Source organism: Canis lupus, chromosome 9, assembly GCF_011100685.1.
Source record: "Canis lupus familiaris isolate Mischka breed German Shepherd chromosome 9, alternate assembly UU_Cfam_GSD_1.0, whole genome shotgun sequence".
Classification (NCBI taxonomy): Eukaryota; Metazoa; Chordata; class Mammalia; order Carnivora; family Canidae; genus Canis; species Canis lupus.
The window spans coordinates 17,758,435-17,775,445 of record NC_049230.1 but is presented as its reverse complement, the minus strand read 5'-3'; the positions used below and the strand labels follow the sequence as shown (position 1 = coordinate 17,775,445).

Genomic DNA, 17,011 nt, shown 5'->3' with positions numbered 1-17,011 from the left:
TTTGCAGTTAGAAGACGAGTAAGTTCTGGAAATGTGATGCTATGCCAACCTAATATGATATTATATACTTAAAAGTTGCTAAGAGACTAGACTTTAAATGTTCTTACTAGAAAAAATAAATTATAATTATGTGATGTGATAGAGGTGTTAGCTAACACTATGGTGATAATCATACTGCAATATATATGTATCAACGCATTATAACCCTTAAAGTTACACAATGTTATATGTCCATTATATCTCAATTTTGCAAAAAGGAAAAGAAAAATTCTATGGAGACTGAGTGAAAAAAAATACCTCCAAATCACTAATATTGAGAATGGAAATGAAGATATTATTGCAGATCAGGGAGATACCAAAAAAGATTAAAAAGTAGATGTCAATGACAACTTTATCCAATAAATTTGAAAATTCATATGAAATGGACAAATTCCTATAAAAACACAGCCTGCTAAAATTAATAAGAAAATATAGTATTTTTTTGTAATCCCATACAATTTAAGAAATTAAATCAATAATCCAGAACTTTCCCATAAATAAAACTCTAGGCCCATAAGGCTTCACCTGTGAGAGTTCTACTTAACATCTGAGGAAGAAAAAGTCACTTACAGAGGATAGAAAAATAAAGACTACTTCCCAACTGTTTTGAAAATGCAGCAAAGATAATATTCAACAATACTAGTCATTAAAATAATTAAATTATTTTGTACATTTATCAATATCTGCTTCCCTGAGCCAAGACCATGTGTAACATCCTCTGGTATTCCTGGATATCAGCATAGTTTACCTTCCAAAGGGTTAACACCCAGCAAAGGACCTCAAAGACTCTGTTGTACTCCATGCATTCTGATCGAATACTGTCCATGCCAGTCAGTTTGCAAAGTAACCTCATCTCCCAAGCACCACCACCTCCAGGGATAAACTAGGCCCTGACTTATGCCTCTGTTTGGTTTCATATGGCTCAGGCTTGGCACACCAGAGCAGCACTGGTATTCCCCAGTCATCCCCCTGTCACTGCCACAGGCTGCCTTCCATTTGCTGTGTATCCCATCCATACATCTCCCACCCCCACTGGTAGACAGATGATGGCCTTTATAATATAAATGCATTTAAACTACTAACCACGTTCAGGTACATTGCTTAATATTTCATTAAGTGAAACATTAGCTGCACAAAAGTCATTGTTCATCAATAATGCCTTGAGTTCAGAGACATCAATTAGATCATTCTGGAGAATTTGGGTGATAGCTAAGAGTAGCTGTGTAGCTGAAAAAAAAAAAAGAGCAAAGACTAATGTTTCAACAGCAGAAATAAGATTATTCACTTTCACTTAATAAGCTTAGGCTGCATAAAATGTTTTTTTTAAGATTTTATTTGAGAGACAGAGAGTGCATGCTCATAAGAGACAACCCGAATTGGGAGGGGCAAAGGGAGGAGAAGCAGCAGGATCCCCCTTGAGCAGCCCAGGATCATGACTGAAGCCAAACGCAGATGCCCAACCAACTAAGCCACCAGGCACCCCAGCATAAAAGAATTTTACATGAAACTACTCGTATAGTTTTAAAAGCCATTGTGTATTATAATAGCCAGCAGTTACTGAAAACCTACTAAGTGCTAGAGACTGTTTCAAATACTTCTGCTTCATCTATTTAAGCCTTATAATAATTCCAAGACAGGCATTATTATCCCTATTTTTGAGATGAAGAAATTGAGATTGGTGAGATTAAGTGATTTACTAAAGAATATATCAGTAGTGAGTGGCAGGGCCAGGATTCAAGTCCAGACACTATAGTTCCAAAGCCCATGCTCTTAACTAATATGCCTTTTAAGTTGACATCTCTAAGTGATCAACTTTATACCTTTGGCTACATAATACTCCATATATGGCCCCTGAAATAACTGTGAAGCATTACAAATAAATTTATATCAAAATTTGCATTATTTCACTTAAAGTTATGTTACAGAGACAAAATAGATAAGCAGCAGCAGCAAAAAAAAAAAAAAAAAAAAGCAGCAGCAGGTGCTGTTGCTGCTACAAGTCATGCTCTTTGTATTTATCTTAAAGCCCCATAAATCCTGACAGCTTTGGTTCCTTTCTAATGCCTTCAAACAGTTGTGGTTCTTGACGCTGTTTAATTTAGTCCAGATTTTACTAGTTATTCTCAGCAGGAGAGTTGGTTTGATAAGCTACTCCATCATACCCAAAGTAGAACCAGGTGGATCAAGCTTACAGGTAATCCTGATGCCCTGCTCGGGTTAAAGATTACTGCTTAGGTTATTACTTTACCACAAAGCTATAGTAATCAAAACCATGTGGTACTGGAATAAGAATAAATAAAAATCAGTGGAATGGAATTGAGAGTCTAGGAATAAATCCATACCCTTATGATCAATTGATTTTTGACAAGGATGCCAAAACCATTTAATGGGGAAAGAATAATCTTGTTAACAAATGATGCTGGGATAACTGGATATCTGCATGCAAAAGAATTACAATTGATTCCCATCTCACACCACATACAAATATTAACTCAAAATGAGTCAAAGATTGAAGTTAAAAGGCTTAAACTATAAAACTCTTAGAAGGGAACATTAATATAAATTTTTATGATCTTGGATTATCTTTAGGCGTGACTTCAAAAGAAGTAACAAAATAAAATATTAATTTAATTTCACCCAATTTAAAGACTTTTGTACTTCAAAGACACCACCACCAAGAAAGAAAAAAAGGCCCACAAAATGGAAGAAAAGATTTGCAAATCATGTGTCTGATAAAGCTGTAGTATCCACAATGTATAAACTACAACTTGACAAATAACTCAATTTCAAAACAAGCAAAGGATACATGTCTTCAAAGAAGATATACAAATGGCCAATAAACACATGAAAAGATGTTCAACATCATTAACCATCAGGAAAATGCAAAACCAAACCCTGGTGAGATCCTTGTTAGACTAGACTATACTTAGACAGTAACAAGTCTTGACAAGGATGTAAAAAATGTACATTGCTGGTGAGAATGTAAAATGAGGCAGCTGCTTTGAAAACACTCCAGCAGTTCCTCAGGCTGAATATAAAGTTATCATGTGACCATTAATTCCATCCCCAGGAATAGGGATGAAGAGAAATGAAAATATACATCTATACAAAAACTTGTACTCAAAAAATATACACCAATGTTCATAGCAGCATTATCCATAATAGTCAAAAAATGGAAACAACCCAAATATCTATGAACTGATAAATGGCCAAAGAAAATGTGGTATAACCATATAATAGACTATCCCACCACAAAAAGGAATGAAACACTCATTTATGCTCTAATACAGATTAATCCTGAAAACAGTATGCTAAATGAAAGAAATCTGCCATGAAAGTCACATATTCTAAGATCCCAATTATATGAAACACTCATAATAGGTAAATCAACACAAACAGAAAGTGGATTAGTGGTTGTCAATGGCTGAGGAGAGGTGGATATAACTACCAAAGGGTACAGGGTTTCTTTTTGAGGCAATCAAAATGTCCCAGAACTAGAGTGTGATGGTTGCACATCATCATCCATACACCTAAAAATACTGAACTGTATACTTTAAAGGGATGCTTTTATGGTATGTGAATTATATCTCAATACAAATGTACATCTGAATTGCATCTCAGCCTTTGGGCTAAGATCAAGTGTAAAATGTACATCTGATAAATAATGCCACCAGTTACAAAGATGTACTAATTTTAGAGAGATTAAAATGCAAAAAAAGAAAAGAAAATGTAAAAAGCATTTAGAAATACATTATTAACAGAGGTGTCTGCATCTGTGGAGAGTTCTTTGGTAGGTGTTCTCTGTAGACATGGGGGTTAGGAAAAGATGCCTGTATTGAAATGGTCTCCCTAATTTCAAAGATGATGAGAGGAACTTTGGGGACAAAGATCAACCAATAGTCTTTATACAGCAGGGGCAAAATGATGTCCTTAGGCAGATGATATGAATGATACGGAGATTAATACCACAAGGAATTAGACAATTAACTGAAGTTAAGATTTCCATAAATGAAATCAATGGGCAGTCCAGTTGGGGAAACCTGAAAACTCCAGCAGGCCTAATTTGAGATGACACAATAGAGAGTAGTTATGCTTCATCCAATTTCCCGATTGGATTTAATTCATCCATCCAGAACCCCCGGAATGAAGAAAAACTTACTGCCTCTTGGGTTAGCACTTTGTAATAACAGCAAAGATGTTTCCTATGTATCTTCATCAACCCTATTTCATTTCTTTCCATTCTGTTATAACTTTGTCCCATTTTCCTCACTTTGTCTTTTATAAGCTGCTCAAAATCCTTTTTAAACCTATAGATGCTATAGAGTAAAAACCTGACCTCTAGATAGTAATTTTTTAATATTTCATTATTTTAGTCATTTGTCTTTAACCAGTACTATTCACTTACCCATTCACTCTTTGAAATGTGGACTTTCTTTAATTCTTGTAAAGAAATCTTTCAAATTCACCTCCTTATTATCTGAAAAGTCAAAATCAAGTATGCTGATTGATATGCTTGGCACGAATTGGTACATAAAATAAAGACTGATTTATGATATCTAAAATTCCATTCTACCTTATTTTCTATCTCAAATGATTGAAACTATTTCAACATAATTTTTCAAACTTTAAGGAACCATCCATTGAACAGCTGATGATATTAATAGCTAACTTTTTTGAGTTCTTACTCAAAAGAACTTACATAACTTTTCAGTTCCTTATATATAAGTATCCTTTTATAATGCTTTACATTTATTAACAATCTTCACAATAATTCCATAACAAGGGCAGCCCCAGTGGCTCAGTGGTTTAACGTCGCCTTCAGTCCAGGGCCTGATCCTGGAGACCCAGAATTGAGTCCCGTGTTGGGCTCCCTGCATGGAGCCTGCTTCTCCCTCTGCTTGTGTCTCTGCCTCTCTCTCTCTCTCTCTCTGTCTCTCATGAATAAATAAATAAAATCCTTAAAAAAATAATTCCATAACATGTGTATGCTTGATCTGCCTATCTTTAAAAGATGAAAGCAAAGAGAAATTAAATAACTTGTCCAGGTCACAAAAGCCGAAAGTACTGAAAGCTATAGTATTTGAACTGAGGCAGTATAAGGTCAAACATGACAATGTTAACTATTAGGACATATACACACGCTTGAAGTAAGATGCAATAGTGTAACCACAGCAGAAAATATAGGACTATCAACTACATTAAGAAGACTTTAACTTACAACACAATGGAAAGTTGGGTAGCACAGAAACTATCACACTGCAAGTCCCTAGAGATGCTGTGTGAACTACAATATTCTACAAATACATGACTAAGTTATATGAAAAGGAAATAATAAGTTAGGTGAGCACAGAAATCCAGAGTAGGAAATAGTGAGTACTAAGCCTACAACTATTTAGGGATATGTATCAGATCCCATAGTGGCAAGGTGTTTTATCTAAATGCTCATGCATATTCACAAAAGAAAACTTGGGTCCATAATACATGAAGAGTTTGAATTTATTTTTTTTAAAGATTTTATTTATTTATTCATGAGAGACACACACAGAGAGGCAGAGATGCAGGCAGAGGAGAAACAGGCTCCATGGAGGGAGCCCAACACGGGACTCAATCCCAGGACTCCAGGATCACGCCCTGGGCTGAAGGCAGGTGCTAAACTGCTGAGCCACCTAAGCATCCCAAGAGTTTGAATTTAGATACCAAATACAACTGGGATGTTTAAAGAAGTTCAATCCTGTGAAAGGGAGATTAAAATATTGTATTCACTGGCCCAGATAAACAAAAAGGAGACCTAAATATTCCTAAGAGGCAGTGAGGAAAAGAAAATCTCCTGTAAAAAATCTCCAGCATCTCATGTGGGTTGGGAGTCTAAATTTACACTACTCTAAACCACTAAAGAATATACCATGATATGAGAAACCCCAGATCAAAACATAAAAATTGACTGAGGTCAATAATAATCTGTTTCCTGGCAAAGGCAATAAATAACCAAAATGTGATGGGGAGGTACTCTTAATCCTAAGACTCATGGGATTCCCATTGAAAAAACAACTAGATGGTTAAGATAAGCCCCAAAACCAGTGAAACTCATCAGTTTCTAGAAGTATTCCCACCTGATTTGATGCTTAAGCATGGCTATATAAAGGAAGAGATCAAGTACATATTACATGAACTTAAATGTAAAACAAAGGTAAATACATGCCCACCTGGAAACAACAACCAAAAACTAAATAATTGTTTTGAAATGTAGAGACGCTTGGGTATATTCTTTGGTTAAAAAACAGAACAGGACAAGTACTATAAAAGGACAGTTGAAGGTGGACCTCCTCTGAAGAAAGACTGCATGTCAAAATTAAGCTACTGGTGTCATGTCTTTGTTTTATTACATAATAGTATTTTCCACCCATGCTTATAAGAAATGAATGGGAATTATATAAATAAGCATATATATATCCAGATGAGTATGACCAGATAGATATGATCAATAAATATTTAAATTAACAGACTATTCTGGCTCTAATTTGTATCAGCCTAAGTCTCCAGTGTGACTACTATTTTATCCACACATATATGCTTTAAGACTGTTTCTCATCAACAGGGAAAAATGGAAAGAATCTCAAGCCAAAAAAACTGCTCACCACTGATGTCGCAAAACTTAAGGGCTTCACTGATAGCCTCCTCAGTTATATTAACATTCAAACTTTTCAGGGCATGCTCCAAGTCAGGTATAGCAATTTTGCCATTATCAACACTTGACAAGATATGAGCAGCTTCTTTAATCTCTACAAAAATAATTAAATATATATATAAAATACTATTGTTTTTAAAAGTTCAAAATCGTTTGTTCAAACTCCATTATAGGTGAACTCTCAAATTAAGTATATATAATTTAACTAAAATCTCTGTAAAAAAAGGAAAATATTTTCTATTTATAACAACCCACTTATTTCAAGCTGCATTTAAAACCAAAAAATTATGTGCCAAAGAGAGTATGATGAGTTATCTGAATCCATCAATCTATTAAATACTGAATGAGCTGTAAGCCTTTCTTAAATAATAGTTAAGTCTTTACCTAACTCTGGGAAATGAACAAGGGGTAGTGGAAGGGGAGGTGGGCAGGGGAGTTGGGGTGACTGGGTGATGGGCACTGAGGGGAGCACTTGGCGGGATGAGTACTGGGTGTTATGTTAAATGTTGGCAAATTGAACTCCAATAAAAAATTTTTAAAAAATAGTTAAGTCTTCTACATGTAGGTCTAAAGATTTCTATCAACTAATAAACAAAAAATGGCTAAAATTTGAGAGGAGAGCTTTTGATCCTGAGGGCCACTACCAGTCCATATTGAGCTTTTGTGTGATTGTCAAAGGGCACCCCTCTGTATGTTTCAATTACAAAGAGGCACACCTGCCTCTGGGCAGCTGCAGTCTAGCACTGTGGTCCAAGCCTGAAGAGCACAGTGAAATATGGAGTGCATTTCAGTCTCTACTTGTACCCTCTCAACCAGGCATCTTTGTGCAAGGCACAACCCATACAACCAAATGGGGTAGTCCTGTTGATACCCCACCAGTTTAAAATATAAAATGTGATCATTATTGGGTGTTTTAATTTTTCATCAATATCATTTCCCATTCTGTTTCCCTCTCAACCTCAAAATGAAGTCATTGTGTTTCCACAGTCTGAAAAATTGTTGTGTTATACCAACAGATCTCAAACTTCACTTGGAAAGAACCCTATAATACCATTTTAGACTTTTATTCATTCTATTAATATTTATTTTATAGCTACTAAGACCAACAATGAAAATGTTAGCACTCTCATCAGAGTTTCCTATAAAAAAGTTTTTCTATAAAACCCTGAAAACAGAGACTGAATCTGTCATATCTGCAAAAAAAAATAAATTATAATACATTATATAGTTGGTACTATGAGAAAAACACACACAAGTTAGTATGAAAGCACTGAGACAGTTCATCTAACCTACAACTCTGAAAAATCTTATGGGATGAGAAGTGACATTTGAGCTGAGTTTAGGGGGGAAAATGTGAGTTTGTCAGATAGGAAATGTATCGAAAGGAAACAGCACATGCAAAGATATGGAACCAAAAGCAAATAAAGCCAATTTAAATTATAATAAGTTAGGTGGCTAAATTATAATAACTGGTGGCTCAGTTGGTTAAGCATCTGCCTTCAGCTCAGGTCATGATCCCAGGATCCTCTCGCTTGCTGTCATAAATTAATAAAATCTAAAAAATAAATAAATTCTAACAAGTAGTATGGCTACAGAATAAATACAAGTGTAAAAGTGATGAGAGATGAGACTAATGAGATAAAACATTTATTGTCATTCAATCATTCCAAAAATATTTACAATTATATGAGTTAATAACAAAAGATTTGGAACAATACCTAGTTCAGTAAATATTATATAATACTATAATATTAGCTACTACTAAGAGCCTGCTAAAAGCCAGGATTATGCTAGGATCTGGAGCAAAGTGAAGACATGGTCCTTGGCCCAATGACCCTTCCAGGCATGTAAGAGAAGAATTATTAATCAAATAATCAAAAATATGACTGGAAAATACACAGATTTTAACATGGGCAGAGGACCTAAATAGACATTTTTCTGAAGAAGACATTACAGATGGCCAACAGACACATGAAAAGATATTCAACATCATTAATCTCAGGGAAATGCAAACCAAAATCACAATAAAATATCACCCTACACCTGTCAGAATGGCTAAAATAAAAAACATAAGAAATAATGAGTGTTGGCGAGGATGTGTAGAAAAAGGAACCTCTGGGCACTGTTGGTGGAAAGTAAATTGGTACAGCCACTGTGGGAAACAATATGGAGTTTCCTCAAAAAATTAAAAATAGAAATACCATATGACCCATTTAATTCCACTACTGGGTATTTACACAAAGACAACAAAAACACTAATTCAAAAAGATACATGCACTCCTATGTGTATTGCAATATTATTTACAAAAGCCAAAATATGGAAGTATCTCAAGCATCCATCACTAGGTGAATGAAAAAAGATGTGGTATATTATGAAATATGACACTGCTGTGAAAAAGGCTGAGATTTTTGCCATTTTGCCAACATGGGTGGACCTAAAGGGTATTATGCTAAGTGAAATAGGCCAGACTGAGAAAAAAAATTGATTGTACTTGTAAGTCAAATCTAAAAAGCAAAACAAACAAAAAGCAGAATCAGATTTATAAATACAGAGAACAAACTAATTTTGGCCAGAAAGAAGGACAATAGGAGGATGGGCAAAATGGACGAAGGGGAGTGGGTGATACAGGCTTCCAGTTATGCAATGAATATGTCATGGCACAATGTAGGGAATATAGTCCGTGCTATTGTAATAACATTGTATGGTGACAGATGGTAGTTACATTTGGTGTAACTAATGTGGTGAGCATAACATAATGTATAGAGAAGTTGAATCACTCTGTTGTACACCTGAAACGAATAAAACACGGTCTCCCATACTCAAATAAAACATGCCTCCCATACTCAAATAAAAAATTTTTAATGAAAATCATTTTATTTTGGTCTTAATGAATTAAGATGATTTAAGCTAATATTTGTGTTACTTTATTTTTTTCTAAGTAAGCTCTATACCCAACGTGAGACTTAAATTCCTGACCCCAAGATCAAGAGTCACAGGCTCTACCGACTGAGCCAGCCAGGTGCTCCATTTTTGTTTTTACAAGATAAAATATACTGAGCATTTCTAGTATTGTTTAAAAAATGAGTATTTATAATATGAAATAAATGCTATGAATGAGATATGATTTAATGAAAGCATATAACAAAGGAAGCTGACCTAGACTAGCAGGTGGGCTCCCTAGAGGAAACTGATGCATACCTGAAAGATGAGTAAACATTAACCAGACAAAGAGGGTCAGGGAATAAAATATGCAAAAGCTTTGTGGCAAGAGAAAAAGAGATTATCTAAGGAAATGAAAAAGCCAATATATTTGAAAGTACAGAAAGCAAGGGTAATGATAGAAAATTATGCTAGAGAACTAGGACACGTAGGATTTTGGTCTTTATCTAACAGCAATGGAAATGTTTAGAGAGTTATAAATAATGTGACATAACATAATCAGATTACTTTTTTTAAAAAAACAATATCACTTTGGCTAAAGTAGGAAAAATGGATAGGAATCCACTGGCACCTGGCAATGATCCTAAAAAATAACTCTTTTATAGAGAATGCTTTCTTATATACATATAAAGTTCTTACCATCTGCTTTTGGTAGTTTCAGATTTGAAGACAAAGTCTCTTTCCTAAAATCTGCAAATTTAGAGAAAGAGATTATGCCATAAGGAATAGCATCCTGATTTCATCCAGTTTCAAAAAAAGCCAACTGATAGATTAAATACTTCATTTCTCAGTAACATTTATTATTGACCATTCCCTTCTCAAAATCTTCCACTGGCTTCCAAAATATTATTCTCTACTCTTCCTCTTATTTCTTAAATTCCATGGATTTGTCAACCTCCAAAGCTCCTTAAATGTGGCTGAGAGTTTAATGTCACAAATGTTTCCTTTCTTCCTAAGAGGGCAGGTTAATCCCCAGGCCCATATATTCAACAAAATGTTTAATTATTAGTTTGAATCATCCTTCCGTAGTTCTGCTTGCCTATCTACCTAATTCTGAAGCTTTTCATAAGGACAAGTTGCAGTTATACCCTTCATTCTATACACTTTCTACAAAAAATGCAAATTGCTAGAGAGATCTATTTAAGGAACAAGTGATAGAAATAAAATATGTCCATTTGCATAGATGGACCATATTACAGTTAGAGAGCAGTTTAGAATAACTCACAACGAGTCCAGGTATTACCTTGAAACAAAAGGTTAGAATAAAGATGCATTATATTTATCTTAATTTTTTCTACTTGTTCTAAGCAAGATAAAAAAAAAACTAACCTATTAAAAAGTACTTTCAAAATAGTAGGTTTGGCAATTTTATAAGATAACTCTAAAACAGGATTTCTCAACCTCAGAAAAATTACATTTGGATCCAGATAATTATTTGGGGAAGAAGTGTCCTATACACTATAGGATGGTTAGCAGCATCCCTTGCTTCTACTCACTAGACGCCGGCAGTCCTCACCCATCAGTTTTGACAATCTAAACTGGCAATTTTTCCCTGAGAGGTAAATCTGATCTTATTTTCTAGCTGAAGCTAAATTTAAAGATAGGAAATGGCTTTCCAAATATAGATAAAATCCATCTGGGTATATCGCAACTGAGAATCTAGATGGGTCAGATAATTCCTTTGCAAATAACAGCTCAACACTTATATTATATAGAGTGTTATATAGACAATGTTTTTATTGTTCATTTTTTTTGTTTCATTTCATTGTTTCTATTGTTTATTTATTTAAAAATAAATAGAGTCAGTAACTTGTACTTTTCAAAGGGTCTTTTGCCTAAAAAGAAAGAAAGCTAGAAAACTATTAAGACCTCTCTAAAATTCATAAAAGGAAAGGGATTAACTTTGAAATGAAACTACTATAGAAAGAAACATTTTTTTTTTTGAAAGAAACATTTCAAAGCCATACAACAACATATATAAATACTTGGAGACCAACTTTACAATACAGTCCAGGAGATCATCCAGGAATCTGATACTATAATAACTAAATGCAATAACTTTGGATGTAGAAAATAAAGTATATTCCTAAATTTGATCTGTAGTAAATCACATTTCAATACATTTATAGTATTATTTAGGAACTGAATATTAACTAAATATTATTTAGTTAGAAACTATGTGTTAAGATTTAATTAGTATTTTAGTAAAATATTTTTAAACTTTTAGATAAAATTTTAGAAGAAATACTTATTACAAGTCACTGGTTATCTGCTCAATCAATTCACCCTCAACAAAGGAATCATCCAGTATTTCTTGAAGAATTTCATCAGTGAAATAAATTCTATTGGTGTTTCCAAGTGTATCTGCATATTTGTCCTTATAAGACTGATCACTTTCTTCCATAGAATCCAATGTATTGATGATGTTATTCAATGCTACAAACACAGAGAATATACATACAACATGTAATTCAGCCCATGGATCTAAATCTTTAGAACATAACAATAAAACTGATGGACTCTTCTACATTTGCCTATCCAAAATGGCAGTCACTACCCATATGTGGCTATTGAAATAAATAGAGCAATCCATTCTCCACTATAGTTTTCCATAGCCCCTTATCTTTATTTTTAAAACTATTTTGTTAAAATTCTGGGTGGGCTATTCCTGTATGAACAAAAAAATATGCTAAAGTTTCTCTAGTTATCTATTGATGAGTTCACCATTTCAGTAAAAAAAAAAAAAAAAATCCTCCATTCTTCACAACTGTTCTCAAATCCCTATCCTTCCCTTTCCACTTTCTTTCCCTATACCCCTTGCTTTTGTAAGCTCACTTCACCCAATTTAGAGAATCAGCAAAGCCTATTATGTTTAGCACAATAACATCAAACATATAGACTAGGAAATCTATGACTGATCTCCCTTAATTAAAAAAAAAAAAAAACTTCAGGGGCACATGGATGACTCAGTCAGTTGGGCATGACTCTTGATTTTGGCTCAGGTCATGATCTCAGGATCTTGGGACTGAGCCCCACATACATTGGGTTCTACACTCAGCATGGAGTCTGCTTGGGATTCTCTCTTCCTCTCCCTCTGCTCCTCCTCTCACTGGTACCCTCTCTCTCTCAAGTAAATAAATGAATGAATAAATGAAATCTTTTTAAAAAATCATTTACATTTCTAAAGCACATATCTAAAAAATCATCTGTCAGGATTCAACAAGAGAAATGTATAATACATTACTTTAAAATTAGCTAATTTATGTAAAAGTATAATTTAATACATTATGGTGTTCCATGATTTAGTCATTAGTTATCGGTAAGGAATTTAAAAAACAGGCTATGTGAGGAAGGGCTGAAAGGAAATGTGAATCTAGAGAAAAGATGATTCAATGTGAAAGAGAAAATCTAAGAGTTCTCCTCATATCCCTGGAAGGCTACTGACAGGAGGAAGAGTCCAAATGTTAAATATGGTTTAAGAATGGAATTATAATGCAGGATTTCCACCAAATAATTGGAATAATTGACTAGTTCTACAACTGTCCAAAATTATGAAATGGGCTGCTTCAAAAAGTCACAAGGATTTCCATGATAAATATTAGGATAAGTGTGTACTACCATTAGCCTGTCCCTGAAAGCCACTAATGTGGCTTTTAAATAAACATATAATAATGAAGAAACTCCATATCTAATGAGCATGGAAACTATCAAATCCTCTACTACAGACCTCATTCTCTGGTCACAATAAAATAAAACTAAAAATAAACAATAAAGATAGGGCAATAATGAAATTAAAATTGATTTAAAAAAATTTTTAGGGCAGCCCCAGTGGCTCAGCGGTTTAGCACCACCTTCAGTCCAGGGCGTGATCCTGGAGACCCGGGATCAAGTCCCATGTCAGGCTTCCTGCATGGAGCCTGCTTCTCTCTCTGCCTGTGTCTGTGCCCTCCTCTCTCTCTCTGTGTCTCTCATGAATCAATAAATAAAATCTTTAAAAATAAATAAATAATTTTTATGTAGTTATTTATTTTTAAAGATTTGTTTATTGATTCATGAGAGACACAGAGAGAGGCAGAAACATAGGTAGATGGAGAAGTAGGCTTCCTGAGGGGAGCCTGATGCAGGACTCAATTCCAAGACCCCAGCATCATGACCTGAGCCAAAGGCAGATGCTCAACCACTGAGCCACCTAGGTGCCCAAAAAATTGCTTTAAAATTTAAAGTTTTCTCTTAAACAATTCTTATATTAGGAGAACATCAAAATATGCCTGAAAATACTTAATTCTTAAATTATAAATAGAAACACTAAATATAAATCTAAGAGGTAGTGCTTTAAAAAGAGATGATTAAAATATTATATTAGTAAGCATAGAAAAAGTACATATTAAAATAATTTTTTACAGAAGAATTTTTAAGAATTAATATCCATTATTGATAAAAGTTTTTGCAACCCTTTCAGAGGATAATTAAGCAGTAGTTGTTAACATCTTATATCTGCATATATTTTGTTCTAGCACTGTGACTTCTGAGGAATTTTATTCTCCCGGAAAACTTTGTGCACATATATACATACAAGGATGCTCATCAAAATGTTTGAATGATGAAAAATTGACAATAACCTAAATATTATCAAAACTGTTGTGGATAAAATTATAGTACACCCCCACAATGGAATATTATGCAGTCTTTAAAAAGAATGAGGTAGTTTATATGACATAATGGGACATGGAACAGTATCTAAGATACACTATTTCTTCAAAAAAAGCAAGTTGTGAATATTATGGACATAGTAGTTTACTATTTAATAATTTCAGAATATACAAATATTCATAAATACAAATTAAAAAGCCTATAAAGTTACTTACCAAACTTTAATAGGGGTATTTACAGAGGGTAACATTACAAGAGCCTTACGCTTTATATTTCTTACATATCTGGTCACTAAATTTTTTTAAAAGACTTATTTATTCATTCATGAGAGAGACAGAGACAGAGACCGAGACAGAGACACAGGCAGAGAGAAAAGTAGGCTCCTTGCAGGGAGCTCGATGTGGGACTCAATCCCCAGACCTGGGATCACGTCCTGAGCCAAAGGCAGAAGCTCAACCGCTGAGTTACCCAGGGGTCCATGGTCACTAATTTTTTTTAATAAAAGTTTAAAAATTGCCATTATTACAAAATAAAGTTTTCTTATTTAGATTTTGGAAAACATTACAACTTTGTGATTTTCCCAATTTTTTCCATTGAAGTAAACATTTTAAAAAAGATTTTATTTATTTATTTGGAGAGTGCACATGTGCACTCTGTAGAGGCCCAGAGAAGGCCAGGGAGAGGAAAAGAATCTAAAGCAAACTTGGTGCTGAACACTGAGCCAACAAGTCGAAATGTTCAAATATAGATGAAACAAACATTTGACACAATTATTACAAAGATTTAAGCACCAAGTGTTTGACTAGGTGACCTCTGAATGAGATCTGAATGTGCTGTGGTAGTTCAAAAGTTTTACCATAAAACTCTTACCAATAAAGTTGGAAAATTCCTGGGTGTTCTTCAAAGTCTTCATACAGTCTTTAACATTTACCATGTTGTCATCTGGAAGAAAGAGAAAAGTGATAGACAAGAATCCATGGACAAGGTCATATTACAAAGCTAGTATGAAAATCAAAATCAGAATACAATTTCTTTTTTTTTTTTAAGATTTTATTTATTTATTAATGAGAGAGACAGAGAGAGAGAGGGGCAGAGGCAGAAGCAGGCTCCATGCAGGAAGCCTGATGCGGAACTCGATCCCGGGACTCTGGGATCATGCCCTGAGGCAAAGGCAGACACTCAACCGCTGCACCACCCGGGCATCCCCAGAATATAATTTCTTAAATTCTTTATGTGCAAGATACTTTGGATTCATTTTCACCCATTATGCCTTGCAATTCACCTTACAAGATTGTAGATATACTAGTTCTTATTCTACCTGTAAGGGAGCCAAAATACCAAGAAGATTATAAGTCCAATAACCACTTGGCACAAAGTGGCAAAGCTCGGTTTACTATTCAAAGAACTGGAATTTCCAAATTATTCATTAGTCACTAAATCAAGACCTATCTCAGGAACTGATACCCAGAAGCCCACTCCCCGCAAAATTTCAACCTTCTTATTAAAAGCATTCTCATAACTGCAAAAGAGGATATAAAGGAGGAAAGGCTCCTTTTCAAGATGTTTACAGTAATACAAGCAAATATCTGTAGATATTTGCTCAAAGAAGAAACCACATTTATTTGAACAAAGACCTTGCACACTTTCTTTATAGGTACTCCTACCCAAAACAAAAAAACTGATAGTAATATTTAAATGCTTACCAGAAACAAAATTTGATTGAAGAATTTTCTCTACCTCCTTTTCAGGTGACTTAATCCCAATATTTCCTAGAAAGCTCTCTAAGTTCTTCCTAGGTATCATGTCACCTTCAAGCAAATCAAGAGCTAAGGTAATGTCCTGTAACTCTAGAAATAGAAAAAAGTTATTTGGTAATTGAACTAACCTCTGATTTAAAAAACAACAGTAGCTACCACTAAAGACTTTTGTCAGTGGCAGTCTGAGAGTTCTTATCGCATCCTGAATTGAAGAATAAGAAATACCAGGGAAGAACCCAGCCCTCAGGGAATACTAGTCCAGCAACAGAATACCCTTAGTCTGTCATGTTTCTTTGGTGGCCAATATAAAATTGGCACAACCAAAACGATCCATATACTGAATTTTTCACTGCAATTACACAAAGTAGCTATTTGACCAGGAAGCTCTAATGGTAGCAAACAAAATTATCTGTATCAAAGTAAAATAAATTTCAGAATCATGAGAAATGTAAAATATGAAACATGAATATCACAAGGACTCCTTAATCTTTTTTTTTTTTTTTCAATTCTACCAAGATCCAGTTGTACCCTGGCATCTGGAATTTTACTTTATTTCCAGCTCTTACAAAGGAGGCAGTGTTAAGTCAGACAGACTTGCATTCATATCCTGGCTCCAGGATTTGTCACCTGGAACTGTGTGACCTTGAGCAAATTATTACTTACCTCCTTTATAAAATTCAGAAGTCATATATCTAAAATGAGATAATACTATCTACCTCACAAGGTTGAAGTGGAGATTAAATGTGATGATGTATGAAAAACATTTAAAACAATATTAGATTTATGGCAAGCACTTAATAAATGTCATATTAATAGCAATAAAGTTACTACTACTATTATTACTAAAACCATCAGGAATTAGCTATAAATAGAAATCACAGCTTTTTAGTACCTTTGATCCTGCCTTGCTTTCTATCCTCCTAACATCATAGGGAGGCA

General features: G+C 34.2%; 1 protein-coding gene across 1 annotated transcript in view; it reads right to left on the bottom strand.

The window, feature by feature from the left end:
* EFCAB13 (EF-hand calcium binding domain 13) overlaps window positions 1-17,011 on the bottom strand; it is a 127,174-nt gene that overhangs the window by 55,223 nt on the left and 54,940 nt on the right. Inside the window, 8 exon segments of the mRNA XM_038546015.1 lie at window positions 1,123-1,266; window positions 4,445-4,516; window positions 6,675-6,818; window positions 10,305-10,355; window positions 11,952-12,101; window positions 15,186-15,257; window positions 16,019-16,162; window positions 16,229-16,274. Of these exon segments, the coding sequence (XP_038401943.1) occupies window positions 1,123-1,266; window positions 4,445-4,516; window positions 6,675-6,818; window positions 10,305-10,355; window positions 11,952-12,101; window positions 15,186-15,257; window positions 16,019-16,162; window positions 16,229-16,274 (823 nt within the window).